Source organism: Peromyscus maniculatus, chromosome 7 (genome assembly GCF_049852395.1).
Source record: "Peromyscus maniculatus bairdii isolate BWxNUB_F1_BW_parent chromosome 7, HU_Pman_BW_mat_3.1, whole genome shotgun sequence".
In the NCBI taxonomy this organism is placed as follows: domain Eukaryota; kingdom Metazoa; phylum Chordata; class Mammalia; order Rodentia; family Cricetidae; genus Peromyscus; species Peromyscus maniculatus.
The window spans coordinates 74,630,369-74,649,408 of NC_134858.1; the positions used below are offsets into that span (position 1 = coordinate 74,630,369).

Sequence of the window (19,040 nt, forward strand, 5' to 3'; positions counted from 1 at the left end):
GTTGCTATCAACAGAGTAGGAAATGAAAGAAACACAGATAAGGTATAGCTTTCTGACCATGCTGCCCTAGCTGTGCAAAATAAAAGGAAGAAAAAGTAATTGGAATATGAAAAAAGAGTGCAGACAACTGAGTGTTGGATTTGGAATAAGTACTTAAAGTAGGCCAGAAGAATTACAACTTCAGGCTGACTAAAAAAGTCAGATAGACATACCAGAGATTATGGGAGTAGAAAACAGGAAAGATAAGGCAGAAATGGATAAAGAAAACAGTAAGAGTTATACAGAATGATTAAGCTTTTATTGAGTCATTTTCTGCATGTTCTCAACTGAGGGCCAAGAAGAGCAGTGAAGAGCCCATGGAATCATATGAATGCCCCTACTAAGTGTCATCTTCTGCATGTCTTGAATTTTCTGACATGGAGGATAATAGAGGATAGACCACAAAAGGCCTTGATCAAGACAGAAGCTGAGATGCTGCACATCACACCTTCCTGCCCTTAAAGGTAAAAATATTAAAGCCCATTGCAAAAGAAAAACAAAATTGGAGGAAATCACGGCAGATAAGATACGGCTTCACATCACATGCCAGGACACATCTATCTCCTGTCCCCTTCCTTGTTTAGCAGGATCAAGACTATGAATAACACATCAAAAATAAAATGCCCATGAGTTCTTTTGGTTCTTGAGATTTGGAGGTGATCTTGTAGAGATTCTACCACTGAGCCATATCCTCAAACCCACTCTTAAATGTTGATAGCCAGAGTTTTGGTATGGGGAAGCCTAGACTCCAAAGCATAAAAAAAAAAAAAGATAAGTGTGCAGAGATACATCCATGTCTACACATGGCATCTTCTCCTTCTTTAACATGAACCCCATGCTGTCCACCTGTGCTTTCCCTTGCCTGATGCCCTCCCTCTCTAGACTGTTAGTGCTGTTCCTCCAGCCCAATCCTCTGCCCTGGTACAGGCTCAACTGATTGTCGAAATTTCCCTCCCCACTTCTCAGTTGGCACTGTTCCAAGCCATGTGTCTGGCCTTGTTTTTTTGTTTGTCTTTTGGAGTTTCTCCACAATGGTAACTTGTTTGCCAACATAACCTTCACAGGATGCCCTCATATCAGTTCCTCACTTCTCTAACCTGTTTGGAAATCACTCCCGAAGTCATTTCTCATGTGAATTCTCTTCTCTGTGAAATCCAAACAAACAGTCAGTCAATTATCTCTGTTCACATATTTATTAACCAATCAATAACTTGTTTTATATGTGTTCCTGTAGTAGGAATTTATATACTACTCATCAACTGACAATAAATTCCTGGCTAATAGCATTCTAATTCACGATAAAGAAGAGTTTAACAGGTATTTTGCCTATAAGGTACATTGTAGCCTCTTTATGTAAGAACCCAACACCAGATTTAGGGCCCATTTTAAGTATAAAATCATGAATTATAGTACAAAGGGTATAAAATGGACCACACTGGACAGATCACCAGAAGGAACATTCCAGCACGGTATATGAGAGGAAGCAGAGCACTGCCTTGCTCATCGGCTGGGAGCACATGTGCACCAGTCACTCTTGACACTTTTATGGCCAAATATCTAATAAGTCACAATTGAGAGGGGTGAAAGATTCGTTTTGGCTCACCACTGAGGACAGTGTGCATCATGCAAGGAAGTCACAATAGAAAGAGGTTAGTCTGTGACGTAGATCGGGAAGCAGGGGAAAGGAATGCTCAAGTTTGACTGGCTGCCCCCCTTTCCCTTTTGGTTCAGTCCTGGACTCCAGCCCATGGGATGGCACCACCCATACTGCCCATAGTAACGGGGGGTTCTCTATCCTCAGGTAATCATCTCTAAATGCACTCAGACATGCCTAGAAGTGATCATAATTTCATTTATAAAGATCAACCATAAGAAAATGCATTAATGACATGAATTTTCCTCATTTGGGCACATCCACAATCAACTGGAAAATCAAATAAGGTGCAGAAAATCAAATAAAGTATTTGAGGTTTATAATGAAATTTAGGGGCTGATGAGCTGACCCAGAGTAAAGGCACTTGCTGTTTTAAAGCCTGGACACCTGAGTTTGATCCTTGGAACTTGTGTGAAGAAGGAAGGGGAGGAACAATTTCACAAAGTTGCCCTCTGACTTCCACTTTCATGCCAGAACCTTCACTCCAACACATGTATGTCATGTATACACCAAAACACACTTTTTAATTTCCAAATACAAATGAAGTTTAGCTAGGCACAGTCAGAGGTATGGTTACTTGTGGCTTCTGGTGGCCGAAGCACAGTTACAGAGGAATGGAGGACATGTGGGGCAACTAAGATGATGCCTCTGAGACAGCCTTAGAGTTTCTCACTTCTGTATACAGATAACAATGTGCTATAGAGGCACAGGAGTAGCTGACTGAAGTCTTGTGGGGGTCGGCCCCACAAGTGAATGCAGAAAGACAAGGCAAAGTATCGCTTTTGGTCAGATGTCCTAAAGAAATGCCCCCCCCTCAGAAGATGCCAGAATACAGCAAGAGAAGACCAAATGCCCTGCCCACTGCTTCTCTGTCTATCTGTATTCTCATATTAAGGCATCCCAAGAGCTGGGAACAAAGGAATTCTCTTCAGTTTACTAAGATTATTCTAAACATATTGGCAGACTGTAAGTTGATTCAGATTTAGTATTTGCTTAAAACAGAACTAATTGTGGTTATCCTAGCGTCTGCAGTTCGCAGTGTGGAAAATGGATCGTTTTTAGATTGTTCATCTTTAACACACATTTGCTGCAATGCCTATAACGTGAGAAACATCATGTCAAATGCGTCGCATTGTAGATGAACAAGAAGAGCTCAATAAAGAAACGTGTCAATCTACAATGGCACATGAGGTGCTTGGCACAGACAAGGATTGTAGAGACTGAAAAGGGAAATGATCACTTTAAATGCTGCATGAAGAAACTTCGCTGAAAAGGAGGCATGATTTGTCTGATTCATAATATACAAATGTTCATACCCATAAGGGGAAAACTAGATGATTTTCTAAGGGGTGAACCTCCATGGAACTGGAAGTGTAAGGGATGCTGATGGCATGCCTAGAGGAAAATAAGTACATCATTTCAAATAATGTAGACTGGCAATGCAGAACAGTGTGAAATAATGCTACTGCACAGCCAAAGAAGATCCCATCAACCTGGGAAATTACTAGCTACAAGGACAAAGCAAAAGAAAGATAGATTATAATACATGAATCCACCTTTCAGTCTGAGGACTTCCAGGATTATGATATTAATGACAGAAGTAAGGAAATCAATACAAACTAGTTTCCAATAAAATAAATGAGTGTGAAATGCCAATTTGATTTTTCAAGCTATATTTCTATTGCTGTGATTAAATAAGTAAATAATATAAAACCCATGACCAAGGCAATTTATGGAAGGAAGGGTTTATTCTGATTTATAGTTCCAGAGGGCTAAGAGTCCATCACTATCATAGCTGGAAAGAGTGGCACCAGGCAGGAATGGCAGCAGGCTGAGAACTCATATCTGGAACTGTGTGCAGGAAGCAGAGAGCACACTGGAAATGCTAGGAGTCTTTGAATTCACAAAGCTCACAGCAGTGACATAATTCCTTTGTTATATGTTAATAAACCTTAGTTCTAGTTCTTATAGACTCTAATAAACTGGTTACTGCTATAAACCCTCATTTTAAAAGATGAGGAAACAAGCATGCAAAGGATGAATTACTCACTAAATATCCCTATCTGAAATGGATGGAATTAAATAATGAATTTAAATAGCCAAAGCAGAAGTAATATGCTCTTACTCACTGGCCTATAGTTCTTTCAGGACAATGGAAGGAACTAAAAGGTATGGCTTTCCTTTTACTAGAGAGAAAAAATAAAGGAAGATGGATAAGGCAGCCCACAACAAGATGAAATCAAAACGTGTGAACCTCATCATATGATGTGATGTGACCTCATTATGAACTTCTGGTTAGAAAGTAGGAAATGGGGGAAGGGACTAGAGTCTGAATTAAGATACAAAGAGTTTGGTGGAAATTTAGAAGAATGTGCTGCAACTTTAACAAAAGAATGAAAGCTTGCTGAACCCCACAGTCCCAGTTGGTGAGAAACCTGCATACTGAACAATCAGCATGCATTCCCAGAAAGTTCTTCAGAAGAAAGTGTGGGAAGATTCAGTTGTAGGTAAAGTTGTGAGGTCAAGCTGGGGAGTAACATTAGCACATTAGGAGAAAGTTCACTTACATGGCAAATTGTGGTTTACAACTCCAGATTGCAAGGGGGGATTTCAAATAAACAAGAAGTGTTGGTAATAGTAAAAAAATGACCCATAACTATGACATATTTCTAAACATACCTATAAAATTTATAATTTATATATTTTAACAGGAGAATTGGAATATATGACTTATCAGTTAAATCCTTCCTTTGACAAATACTGTCTTACTACAAGATGATTTTTTTTGGGGGGGGGGTTTCGAGACAGGGTTTCTCTGTGTAGCTTTGCGCCTTTCCTGGGACTCACTTGGTAGTCCAGGCTGGCCTCGAACTCACAGAGATCCGCCTGCCTCTGCCTCCCGAGTGCTGGGATTAAAGGCGTGCGCCACCACCGCCCGGCAAGATGATTTTTATTAGTATTTTGGGTATGAATGGCTTTTTGTTCAATATATCAAATGAATCTTAGACTCTGAAAGACAAAATCTATTCATGAAGGTTGTCTAGTTCATACACAGCTTTTACCTTTTCAATTTCTCTTCTGAAATCGATCCTCATTTGCATTGCCTGTGCTGATACCAATCTCATAGACTAAAATGAACCTTCCACTGTAAACTGGCTACTACAGGCAAGTCTACGATATCTGAATGCATACGGCTCTTGTGCAATGTTTTCCATAGCCGGGACAAGCAAAGCTGAACTAGGAATGAAATACTATATCTAATATTGTTGAACAGTTGCAGTTAGTATCACAAAGATATCAAAAGATGTAGCTGCTTAATATAATTGATGCCTATAAAATATCACCAAAACCTATCATTCATGATAATTTATAAGACAGATAGTAGTTACATTATTATCACAAATAACTTCAAAACAAAATGATTTTTCATGGACATTTCAAATAATGTAAAATCATTTTAAGATGCGCCTTCCAATACTTCTTTTTGTCAAATACCAAGAGCAAGACACACCTAAAATCAATAGTAATGTCACTCTAAATGTTGATAGTAGGAAATTGATCCTATAAAAGTTGTTTAATTCAAGACTGGTTGTTTTATTCATTATATATGACATAAGATATAATAAGCTAATTCTTTTTTTTAATTCTTTTAATTTTTATTTTTTTATGTTTTTTTTTTTGAGACAGGGTTTCGCTGTGTAGCTTTGCGCCTTTCCTGGATCTCGCTCTGTAGACCAAGCTGGCCTCAAACTCACAGAGATCTGCCTGGCTCTGCCTCCCAAGTGCTGGGATTAAAGGCGTGTGCCACCAATGCCCCGGCTAAGCCTTATACACCCATGCCCACTTTTCAGATGACTATCTTTGGAGTAGGTTATCAACATTATTTCTTTTAAACATGAATAAAAACTCAAGAGCCAATGGATTTTTGTCCTGTCATCTCCTAGGAGATACCTCTGCTTTTATTCTTAAAAGCAGGGATGCATTTTATTGGCCATGGAGAATTTTTAGATAAATTCTATTAAATAAGATTTTGAAATCTAAATTACTTATTTAATTGAAGGTCAAGTGTTTTAGGGAAATTTTAGGGTCTGGGAGACTGTATTAGATAACCAGGTTGCTATGATAACAGTTGAAAAGGAAAAGGAACATACTCAAACGTCACACAGCAGTGCTGTGTACTAGGTAATAGTACTGTGTAATAGGTCACATGAATGTACTCCAATGCCAATCATAAATATATTATCATACATATTAAAAAACCAGCATATATATATATACACATATATATCTAGGTGCTGAACCTATTGTGATTTACATATATATTTACTAGAAACTATTAGATAGATAGGCATATTATATAATAAAATATTAATGTTATTTTGCAAGATACCTGAAGTAATTATAAGTATTTCCTTGCTCACTGTCTGCTGCTATGTCTCCTCAACAAGTAATTGTAGTTAATTAAACTTAAAAATACTGAAATAAAACTAGAACATTAATTAATAACGCCACCATATAAAGTTCTAGAAGCTTCCTTTACATTTCCACATTGTGGTTAGATCATGAAATGTTGAGGAACATAGAACAGGAATAGACATTTAAAGGAAAATACTTGTCTATTATTTCTCAAAGTCAGCTGTCACCTACTTAAAGTAATACAACTCAATCCAAGTTCTAATAGTTCTAATATACTTACATGTTAAAGAACATAAGCATGCCGGTGGTGGTGGCGCACGCCGGTAGGATTTGCTGAAGGAGGCGGAGGCAGGAGGATCACGAGTTCGAGGCCAGCCTGGGCTACACATTTTGGGCCGGGCGGTGGTGGCGCACGCCTTTAATCCCAGCACTCGGGAGGCAGAGCCAGGCGGATCGCTGTGAGTTCGAGGCCAGCCTGGGCTACCAAGTGAGCTCCAGGAAAGGCGCAAAGCTACACAGAGAAACCCTGTCTCGAAAAAACCAAAAAAAAAAAAAAAAAAGAACATAAGCACTTAGAGTTTTTATCTAGACTTTCTCATTTCGTAAGTTTTAGAAGTTAAGCACCCTGAGGTTTCATAGCAGAGAACAATTCTCATTTGGGTAAATAGTCTCACCTTATTGCATGTGTTCTGACTAAGGAGAGTGGGGGATTTCTCCTGTTCATCCCTCAGTGAGAAGGAGGACAAATGACTGAAGGGTCCTGGGGTAAGACAGTCAGCATGAGACAAGGTCTGTGGATGCAGCAGGGATTTAGCAGGAGGGTAGAGTTTAGACTGATATAAAGGATGGAGAGAGACAGGCCTGTGAGGGATGGCCACATCCTAGGAAGAAAAGGCACAGGGTAGGTTAGTGTATGAACATCAGGCACACCACGACTTACCTATGAGAGATGTGTTAGATCCTCCAATGAGTAAGAAGAATAGTCTTTATAAGGCCTCTCTCACGAGACACTCGGTTTCATAGTGAATATATTGTCTCTTTGAATAATCTTTCCCACCCTCTCCAGTCTTTCCTGCAAGCAAAACAGGGGCTTGCAACCCATCTCCTGAAGATGCTATTTGTTGTTGCTGAAAGTATTGAGAGGAGAAATATATAGGGAAGAGCAGAACCTGTCCTCAGGGGGCTGCCTGGGCCCAGCAAACAGGAGTCAGCAGTGGAGGTTATTAACTCAGGAATGCAGAAGATTTGGTCTAGAATGTGCCAGGGCAACGGGAAGGAATTAATTTATGAGCAGAGGCACAGAAGATCTGGGTGTATTAGTTTATTCAGCTGAGCCAAGCAGAAATCTAGGATCAGTTAGAGGTGAGTCTAAAAGGAATGAAGACCATATCCAATTCTAGGCCATGTTGTCTTGAAGAGAGCCTGGTAGTTCAGCAAACAGGAGGGATGGCTGTAGAGGAGGCCTTATTAGCATGATTATTAGCATGGAAAAGATATGAATGCAAGAGCTTAAAGAAATAGGCAGCTAAATAAGAACATGACTTATGCGGATGGAGCAAGGGATCAACAAAGATTAGAAAGAGCTGGCCTGTGTATATGAAATGTAGCTGTGAAAACAAAGGGCTAATATTTACAGATACACAGAAATGTTTTATATTTCTGGAATCTTACATGTCAGAAAATAAATTGATTATCCTACAATAAAACCCTCTAGGACATTTACTGCATAACAAGGAACCTACTTTCTTATTTTTCTGACCTCAGAATCAAGCAAAGAAAGGCTATGGTAGATACTTAACACATCAATATTGAATTTGAAAGAAAGATGATATTTCTTGTAATTTCAATGATGTATTCTATTACTTCTATGCTTCATAGCAATGGACTATTTTGTTGGGTTTGGAACAAATTTAGTATCAAATAATACATATGGATCAAAATGACATTTGACTAACAGGTAAACCCAAATTGTAACACAATAAAGTTAATATTTTATGTTCATTTCCTTCATTTTAAGCAATACATTTTTATGTCTCTGATAGGCCTTTAAAATAGTAAACAAAAAATGTCAGTTACAAGAGGAACATTGCTATCTATTAATTCCCGTGGCTATTCAGTTGATTTATTTAGAACATCTAGGGATACTACCTAAAATGGAGACTCACCCAACAGTAATGAATTCAGCTCCTTTTTTCCAGTTAGTATACATTTTCTTTCTTTCTTTTGTTTGGTTTCTTTGGTCAATACTTCTCAAAACTATTCATGCCAGTATGCAACTTAAATTAAACATGGAGTTTCTCTATCAGTGTTCTTTCATTTAAATTAAAATATATTCTAATTTTATCTGATTTCTCAGTCACATAGTTATCACTTTATTGACAACCCATTGCATTGTTTAGTGCCAAAGGCAAATAATGGAAAATTGAGTAGCAAGAGCAAACCTAGCTATGTGAGAAACAGGGCAATGTCCCTGTTGATAGTTGAGGAAGCTTGGAAAAGGGTGGCCTAATGGTCTGTTGTTTACACACTTAGATTTCTTGGAAGGTAAAGTACCAGTTCTCTGAATATCAGAAGTCAAGTCGAGATCCATGAGAAGTAATGCAGCCACCAGACGAAAATCAAATAGAGTCAAGCTTTGTGCAGTTTGAGAGAAAACACTCGCCTGTGTGTTTTCTACATCTGCTTTACAAATCTCTGGCCTAAGAAGTGGGTCAGTCTGCACACTTCTGTGAGATCAGGTGTTCTCAGCTTGTCTAGACAGCTGAGCATAAAGAAAAAGCATAATTTGATCACTATGGATACACTCGGGGAGGCTGAGTATTGGCCAAGCTGACTTGGGTACTTGGCAAAATGGGGGGAAGGAATAAAAAGATACTGAGAGATGACAATATTTAACACCTGAGACACTTCTTCAGGCTCTGAGATTGTGGTACCAAAGCAAACCAGGAGTGGTTGACTTTAGTGTCATATCACGTATATTATTCTTCACTTAATTGCCAAGACTTTGCTCCATTCTCCAAACAGTCCTTTGTTCTTTTCTTTTTTTTCCACAAAGCCCTTGTTTCATTAGCATCTGGAAACATTAGTGTTTGTGGGTTTTTGTTTTTTCTCCCTAATAACAGCTCCTCTAAATTTTTGTTTAATTTCCTGTTTAGTGGTTTTGTCATTTTTGCTGTGTTGTGTTTTGCATAGCAAGTTTTCTCCACGTATGGATATCTAAAGTCTGCTTATGTCATGTGAGTCTGGCACGGAGCTTCTTAGCGATACTGAGTTCACTCACTGACATTTGAATTCACTGTCCAGAATATGAAATTCTCAAGAATATGAAAATCGCAACAATTTCATGTTTTTCTTCTTTGGACTGGTCAGATTGCTCACTGGAAACTTTGTAAATCACCAGGCTAAAGGTCAAAAGAACAATTACCAGCGGATAAAACAGGCTGGGCTACAGTACTCTGAGATGCAGTCGGGGAAAAGAGAGAAGGATATCAACATGAGCTATAAGGCTTCAGACTGTGCCGTTCCCTGGAAAGCCCAAATGTCCTGTGTTGGGCCAGCTGTCCCTTCAGTCTGAAACCCAATTTTCCTCTAAGCTGAAGGAAGGGAGAATGCCAGCCACTGAGAAACAAGGGCTTAGGAGTAGATATTGAAAAAATCAGTAGTTTCCTTATTTTAGCTGTTCTTCTTTTATCTCCTCTGAGAGGTTATCGTCAGGCACATCTAAATCTTTAGCCTGTTGAGAGCTCTAAGGCAGGGATAGAATCAAGGCTTAGATATCTAAGTAGCCAGCTCAGGATTTAGTTTCTACCTCTGTTATATCAGTTTCGCCACATCAAGATGCTGTTATACCACTAACATTATACTGTCCTGTGTCCTCTTCTTTTCCCTGCATTTGTGAGCTCTATCATAAAAATACATCCACAGAGAAAAATTTTAAAACAATAGTGACAGGGTGTAAATTTAGAGGTGGTGCTCAATCCTCCATCCTCTTCTGAATCACCCAAGAGGTTTTGTTTGATAAAAGTCAGCCTTAAAAGTCTACAGAGGCAAGGTCTATTACCTCTTTGCATGTCTAGAATGAATCCTACATGTTGGGTTGCAGTTTACTTTCATGCACTACTGAATTCTGTGTAGGCAAAAGTGAGATGTTTACATGACTGATCATAACTGAATGTTTCTTTTCTGTGCACTCCCTGTTGGGTGATGATGACAAGGCTACATGCAATACTTTTTTGGATGTTCTTAGATGAAGATAGCCCACAGCTGCCTTCAGCATCCCTGCTGACTCATCTGTGCTGTTGAGATCACCTTACATCACTTTCATTGTTTCTCCTTTGGTAACTGGTTCGGTGGACTAGTCTAGGAAATAATATCTTTGAAGTTTTACATGCCTGTTATCAAGTGTATGTCTCCCTTGGATTTCCCTTGGTATAAGATGAAGGGTGTTGTACTTCTAGTGACTTCTGTGTTAGCTAGTTCCATGTCTACTTTTTATTTTGTATTTTATATTTTCTGCCATTTTACCAATCTTCTAGCAAACAGCTTGCTGTTTTAGATAGCTTTCAAATAGTACATTTCATGTTTGTTATTTCTGCAGTTTTCTCCTTTCTAGCTACCTAGTCTCGATCTTAACTCCATTCTCTTGCTTTTTATATGCAGCAGATAGAAGTTTTAAATTTTTCTGTGGTTTTTATTTTATTGTTGTTTTTTCTTAGATTGTCCAAGGTAAATACTCAATTATCTTTTGTTCTCTTTCTTTTCTTTAAGACTGTATCTCATGACTCACTTGGGGCAAGTCACAACAGTGGGCAAGTGCAGACCTATTCCTAAGCCTGGACCCCAGCGATTTTCAAGGGCTCTCAGGATGATTCCTTGATCAGAGCTGTAAGCTCAAGAATCATTGTAGTAGGTAGCCATTCCAGCTTTGATCTGGAAGTTCCAACCCCCATTGAGGCTTTGGTAAGGGTCATGCCTACAAGGTGGGGCTGAGAGAGGATGCTGAAGACCCGAGATCCGGATGCCCAGGCTCTCTTGGTTCCTGGACCCTAGACACTAGAGCTAAACTGAGCACAGTTCTCCAGAGAACACCGCTGAACTGCGCCACATCTTTCGCAGACCCTGTTACCTATCCCTTCACCTGTAAGTTACCCACAAAATAAACCTCCCTTTTAACTAAAAAAAAAATCCCAAAGACAATTTTAACAACCTCTAACCTAATAAATAACAATTTTAAGTACTAAGATTTCAGTATGTTTTCTTAGATAGATATTAAACTGTTTTTTATTGTATTCTATTTTATTACTTAAAACATTCCTTGGTATTATTATAAAATAACACAATTGTTCCTTAAAACATCAAAACACAGAACAATCTAAAAAGACAATATTAAAAATTTCTCTCAATCCTATATACCCAGATACAGTCTTCTAACATCATTTCTAGGATGCCATGGAATGTATTTCCTCATTTCAAAATAAATCACAAAGCTTTAATAATCAAAATATTGTGGTAACAGTGTAAAAGGAGATGCACAGGCCAATGAAATGGAGAGGCCAAAGTTAAAATCCATGATGACCTTTGATAAAGAAGTCAGAGCATCAGGGGGGCGGGGAATGGATAGCCACATGTAGGAGAATGAAATTGAACCCTTATATAATCTACAAAAATTAATTCAAATGAACATTCTGAAAAAATAATGAAAAGTATTTTGACATTGGCTTATGCAAAGATTTTTTTTTCTATCTATACCCATCAACCAATAAATGGATAAAGAAAATATGATATGTACACAGTATGGAGCACTACCCATCCTTTAAGAACAGAATCCTGTCATTTGTGACACAGAGACTTTTGTTGTTGTTGTTGTTGTTGTTGTTGTTGTTGTTCATTGAAAAACCTAGGTACTATCAGGTACTGAGTGACCTCACCAACATCATGTGCAATTGGGAAGAGTTGACTTCATGGAAACAGAGAATAGAATGGTAGTTAACAAGGGATGAGGAAAAGGTAGGAGAAGCAATGAGAAATGTTGATTGATGGGCAAGGAGCTACAGCTGGAGAGGGACAGGAAGTTCTGGTGTGCTGCTGCAGTGTAGGATGACTGGAGTCAGCAATTAGATACATGGAAGAAGCTGGCCAAAAGGTATATATCCTCACTTAAGCAAATTAAATGGATTCTGGAGGTCTAGTATATACAACATGTCTATAACTGGCAATCTTGCACTGTATTTAAAAGTGCTGAGAGGATGAAACCATGTTCCTCCCAAAATAGCAATAACAACAAGTACTAAGGGCTTCATGGGGGGTAATGGATGTGCTACTTTGATTGAGACTATTTTAAAACCTATAAAAATATCAAAACATCAAATTGTATGCCTTAAATGTACATGATTTTATTTGTTATCTAGAAATCAATAAAAGTGGATATAAAAAAGGAAAATAGAAATTTTGAGTTTCCTCCTTAGTTAAAAATTCATTGCAAAGCAAATATTTCATATACAGATGTCAGAACTTTTATGGATTCTCAGTTTGTTAATTTGTAAACTCTTGTGATCTGACCAACTTGTGTGTCTCATTTTTACTTTGGCAGTTAGTGTAAGGTTCTGTTTGTCCTATTAGATAAGGTTTATAATATTAAAGGAATAGTGTTTTGTCTTGCTTGGCTTTCGTTGTGAGATCACAGAATTCAAAATCTATTTATTAGGTGTAACTCAGAGATTCAGTGTTTGTGTTTACTAACTGTGAAATAAGCTAGCAAATAATTTAAAATGCTTCATAATATTTCATATAGTCAAATTTTTGTATATGGATATTAAATTCAGCATTTAGATACTCTGATTACATTTTTCTTTTGAGTTTTATCTTTTGTATTAAGAGAAAATATTGGCTTCCTTAAGGGTATATTGTCCATTCTGAAGATGTGTATGCAGGTGCATACAGAGGCCAGAGTGGACTTTAAGGTGTCTTCCTCAATTGGATCTCCATCCTGTCTTTTATTATTATTATTATTATTATTATTATTATTATTATTATTATTATTATATTTTGAGATAGGGTTTCTTGCTGAGCCTGGAGTACATCCTATTGGCCAGATTGGCTGAGCAGCAAGTCCCTAAGAGCCACCTGTCTCCCCTCTACCCCTTTGCCCCAGTTCTGGGGTTATAGGCCATTGCTGCCACAGCTACCTTATAGCTGAGGATGTGAACTCAAGACCTCATGCTTGGGCAGGAAGTACCTTACCCATTTCACCATCTCTCCGGTCTGATTCTTCTTTGTTATCGTTGCTTATCAATGGTTCGTAATATAACTGCACCTTCCTACTACAATCTTCTTTCCATATATTTCCATAAACGGTGAGTGCTTTTATTAATAAGGTTGTTCACTTTAGCCAGTTTTTTGGCTAGTTTTCCCTTAGGGCTCAAGAATGTCAGTTTTTGCATGTTCAGATTTAGAGCATAAATGTGATAAGATGCAAATGATTTAAAATGTATATTGTGATCTAGACACATAATAAGTCATTATAGTTGAATTCCTCATTACTCATTTTCCCATGAATCTCTAGGATTGATTCCTATGTGTTTTCTAAGTGTTTTTTTATGTTACAAAAGATTTCCATTAATCATTCCACATTTCTATATTATTTTGTTACAGAAAAATATACTTATCCCTTATTAAATTAGGTTGTTAACATTTTTATGTTTTTCCTGTAAAGAGAATTTTATTATTTACCTCAACAATTCCTTTAAATGTTATACATCTTGAGTATGTTGTCTTCAAACAATACTGACAATTTCATAAGCCCTTTGTGCCCTGAGTTTCCTGCTCTGTAAGTATCTTATTGTGATGCTGAATTATTATTTACAAAGCAAGACAAAATTATACGCTTAGGGCTAGGTGCACTCAGAGAGGATTAGATAAATGTCTCTATTTCAAATGATTTGTATAATTAAAAACTGGTCTACTTGTCAAATTCAATATTTTAAATTTCCGTTTATAGTTGATAAGCTTACATTGCACATAGTATTTCTGTTGTTTATGTTTATCTCAGTAGTAGTTTATTTCATCTAGATTATTAAGAGTTGAGTTTTACCTTAATGAAAGGAATCTATTTTATTGGGATTATTTTAGTTTAAAAGTTAAATTGGCAAACATACGAGTAACTCATATGAAATATAATTAGATGTAACAGGACTAAGAAAAAATATTGTGTTCACCTGGATGTCCCTGACGTCCCATGAAGCTTCATTTTGAATACCCCTGAGTTTGGAGTATTTAGAACCCAGTCTACAAGAGATAAAGAGCAAAGCACAAACCTTCCTACTTCAGGTGGATGCTACAGACACTTTGTGAAGGAGCGGTGCGTGGATACTGTAAGTTTTGCACTCCTGTGTATTCCATAAATTGACCTTGCCACCATCATGTGAGAGCAGCCTTGGCACACCTATGTTTTCCATGACTTCACCTTGCCACAACTGTATGAAAGCAGCTTTGACAAAACACAGGTAAATGTGTGCAGCTGGCTTCTAATAAACATGTTTATAAAGACACTGGTGAACCAGATTTTGCCCATAGGCCATGATTTCGAACTCTTTTTTCAGTTTATTATTAAGGCACATAAATGATCTCTCATATCTCACCCACATCCTGTCTCTCCCTAGTGAATTATCTTGTGCTCAGAATGTCACTGTGGAATTGGTTTTCTAAATGATCCGAAGGGACTGCCATTCCCCTCCACCTCAGTACTCAGCATGTGAATCTTCAAGCTCTAGTTTTTAAAGGACAAAATTCATACATGTTCTTATTAGTAAAATAGGCAGTGTAGCTATTTCTGGTAAAATGCTTCAGACCACTCCTTGCTCTCTTCATAATTGCCCTCTTCAACACAAAATTACTTTTTTAAAATTCTCAAAACTTTAAGCCTTATTTAAGTTTGATTATTGAAAAGGGGGCAAATTATTTTCATTGGTTTTGATATGGTACACTGCAAAACTTCAAGAAGACATGGGAGTATGAAGCAATAATATCCTGTTCATTAGAGAAAAATTAGCAGACAAGTACGTGGTAAGTAAATTGATTTGGCTCTGCCTAATTGACACAGACATCAGAAAATTAATGTCCCAGGCCTGTCTGGGGCACTGGCTGCTCTAGAAAAAGGTTACCTTCTCCTCAACCATTAAGCTCTTAACTTCAAAAGCTACTTTCTTTGTAATAAAGGGGCATTTTAAGGCACTTTGGGCTCTTCTCATTAAAGACTGCAGATGTCAGACTCTTTTGTTCTGTTCCCAGCATTTTTAAAAGTTACCTCATTTCCTGTGGTTTGGAAGTGACAGTGAAAATCCACTGACTCTGCACTGATGCTGTCCCTTCATACTGAGTGTTATCCGCAGAGCATAGGACAACTGTGTGGCCAGTAAGTGGAGTCCAGGAGCCCCAGCTCCATGCTCTAGGCATCTACCAGTCCTTTGTTAAAACAGTAAACTCTATCAGCAACTGTTTAAATTCAAAACCATAAGATTTATCTTCTCTTTTAATTTAAGGCAGCACCCAGTTAAATTCGAGAACAGTAATAGTGCATTTTGGAAGAATAAATTCTTTATCCAGAATGAGTTTGCTACTCTACAGATACCATCACAAAACCTACAATACTATGAAAGAGATTCTGGCTGGCTGCACACTATGGATATCAGCCTAGTAAACTGGGCTTCCTAACCGTGAATGTGAGGCATAACTTTTGGTTCACAGACCTTAATTTTGAGGAAGTCATGTGCATTTTAAAAACAGACATATTTAAACCAACACATCTCTTTTGAAAACTGATGTGAACCAAAAAAATACGTGAACTTGTGAAGCAAGAAAAAACTTAGCATATGTTTAGCTATTTCAAGTTATGTGTGTGTGTGTGTGTGTGTGTGTGTGTGTGTGTGTGTGTGTGTGTGTATATATATATATATATATATATATATATATATATATAATAAGTTTCAAGATATACTTTGGGTCACAGTTTTTCAAGTGTATGGTGTCTGACAGTTTTACATGGCAAATGGATCAGTATGAAGATGGTTGATGCCAGCATTCAACAACAGAAGGAGGAAGTAGATAGTTCCTCATCACATTAGCAGAAGAGGGTTATATACTGAGTCTTTTGCTTTTCTATTTCTATGGTTTATTTCATATCTTACACTGTTCATATGAACATATTTAGATTGAAAAAATGAGAAGGTAACTTATTAGAAAGTTTCTGTGATCCCTTAAAATGGAAAGGAGGTATACTCAGTGACTTCTCAGCAAGAAGTCAATCTCCTTCTTCCAAAATTACAATGTTTTTTAAACAGACTATTTTTTATAATTGTACACCTCCAAAGGGTCTAGAACCCACTGACCACAGTAATTTCATTTACTTGTGGCAAAATTTATGCACAACAACCAAGATACGGATGCAGCCTAAGAGCCTGTCGATGAAGAATAGACAAAGACAACATAAAATAAAGGCAATGAAATATTCAGCCTTAACAAAGGAAATCTTGCCATTCTCAACAACATTGGTGAAACTAAAAAACATTATTTCAAGTGAAACAAATCAACCACAAAAGGATAAACATTGCATATCTTAGACATAAAATGCAAAAATGTCAAACTCACAGAAACAGAGCAGAACATTGGGGTCCAGTAGTGCCTGGGGGGAGGAGTTAAGAAGATTGTACCAACGTGCAGAAAATTAGGTACATGAACATGTGGTTCCCAATTGGTAATGCTGTTTAGGAGAGTTCAGGAAGTGTGGCTTTGCTGGAGGAAAATGTTATGCAGTAGGGCAGTTTTGAGAATTTTCTTAGCTTCACTACACTTCTGATTAACTCTGTCTTTCTGCTTTGTTGACATAATCTCTCATCTTCCTGTTCCCATGCCCAAAACTTGCTGACATCCCTCCACACCATAATGAACTCTTATCCATTTGGAACCATAAACTCTTCCTTAAGCTTCCCTTTGTCATGCTGCTTTATCACAGCAACAAAAAAATAAATAACACAAGTATGACAGGAAGAAGAGAGAGTGTAGAGGAAGACAGCAACACCAACTATCAGGAACCATAACATCACCCAAGTGCATGGAACTACTTGCTAGGCAATAGTATTTTCAAGTTTGTTCTTCCTGCAACTCAAAGAAGCTAGAGATGAACTTCAACTTAGTGCTAAGGTGGTAACATTAAGGCACACCTGCATACAAAAGAATTAGCCATTTGTTGGTTTGCTTGTTTGTTTCAAAGTACATTTTGAGAGCCCATGGCATATTGAGGTAATATTTGAGATACAAAATATTGAGGTAATATTTGAGATACAAAATATTTGGGTTTCAAATATCTAGGATACTGGACATAAAAATTCTGTTAGAAAAAAAATGATAGATCAGAGTATCAATGTGAAGTTCCAGGCCACAAATCAAGTCTTACCAAACACAAATAAGTTGAAATAATCTCATATATTTTATAAGATCATAGTTCAATAAAGTTAAAATCAGTGTCAAGAAAAATTACAGAAACTACATAAATATATTAAAAATGAACAAAACATTCTTGATTAGAGCAGAAATCAATGAAATATAGTTAGAAATAATATATAGACAACCATTGGTTATTGCAATGGTCAAGTCCCAATATTGAATCTTTAGAAGAATTAGACTTCTCCCAGGCTTGAGTCCTCTGATTGTTTATCCAATACCAATTGGTTGGCCCTAGAGACACGGACATGCAGTTAACACTGAGCATCCATCAGGTTGCACTTATATGTTTATTCATTTATATGTATGTGTAAAAACAATGGCTAAATAGGGTGAGGTGGACATGGGAGGGGTGGGAAAGACAACAGGGAGGGGATAAATAATATACTTATACTTTAAGTAAATAAAAATAATAAATTAAAATATAGAAGGATTCAATCAAACAAATAGTTGATTCTTTGAAAAATTAACAGTATTGACAAGCTCCTAGCAAAAAATAACCAAAAACAAAGGTGAGATGACATAATTAATAAGATTAGAAATAAAATAAAACTATTGTGGATTTCAATGTGATACAGAGAATCAATAGGGAATACTTTAAACACTTTATTCTAAAAATCATAAAAGCTAGAAGAAATGGGTAAATTCTCAGACACATATGACCTACCAATATTAAAACAAGAGGATCTAAACAACTTAAACAGACCCACAGCAATGAACAAGATTGAGACAAAAAACAAACTGTCCTGAGATCTTCACTGCCACCTTCTACCAAGCATTTTAAGAAGAGTTGATACCGATGCTCCACAAAGAGATTTGCAAAGTAAAAAGGGAAGGAAAAGTGCCTAATTCATCCTATGAATCAGCACTACCCTAATACTAAAATTGGAAAAGGACACAACAGGAAAAAAAAAAACGATTATAGACCAATTCTCTGATGAACAGAGATGTAAAAATTCTTAATAAAATTCTCACAAACCAAATTCAAGAGCACATAAAGAAGATTTTTACACCATGACCAAGGTAACTTCATTCCAGGTGTGCAAGGTTCAACACATACAAATTAATAAGGGAAATACAGTAAATAGGTTTAAGAAGAAAAACCACAAGACCATCTCATTAAATGAAAAAAATGTCCTTTGACAAAAGTCATTATCTCTTCATGATTTTTTTAAAAAGCTGGGAATAGAAGAAACATACTTCATAATAATAAAAGCTACATACAGCAAAACTATAGATACCTTTATACTAAATGGTGAAAACCTAAGAGCATTTTACCTAAAATATAGAACTACACAAGGTTGCGACTATTTCCTCTCTTGTTTAATGTAATCGTAGATTCTAAGCTGGAGCAATAAGACAAAAGAAAAACACAAGAGGTAAAAATAGAAAAAGAAGTCAAATTATTCCTACTTCCAGATAACATGATCTAGTCCTT

General features: G+C 37.0%; 1 protein-coding gene across 25 annotated transcripts in view; it reads right to left on the minus strand.

Moving 5' to 3' along the window:
* The window catches only part of Mlip (muscular LMNA interacting protein), a 267,045-nt gene that overhangs the window by 58,828 nt on the left and 189,177 nt on the right, over nucleotides 1-19,040 (minus strand). For 21 of the 25 annotated variants that reach the window (XM_006973727.4, XM_076575409.1, XM_076575403.1 and 18 more), the window contains one exon: nucleotides 6,784-6,990. The exons of the other annotated variants lie outside the window; for them this stretch is intronic. In XM_006973727.4, the coding sequence (XP_006973789.1) occupies nucleotides 6,784-6,990 (207 nt within the window). The remainder of the gene's footprint in view (nucleotides 1-6,783; nucleotides 6,991-19,040) is intronic. 25 annotated transcript variants of the gene reach the window in all.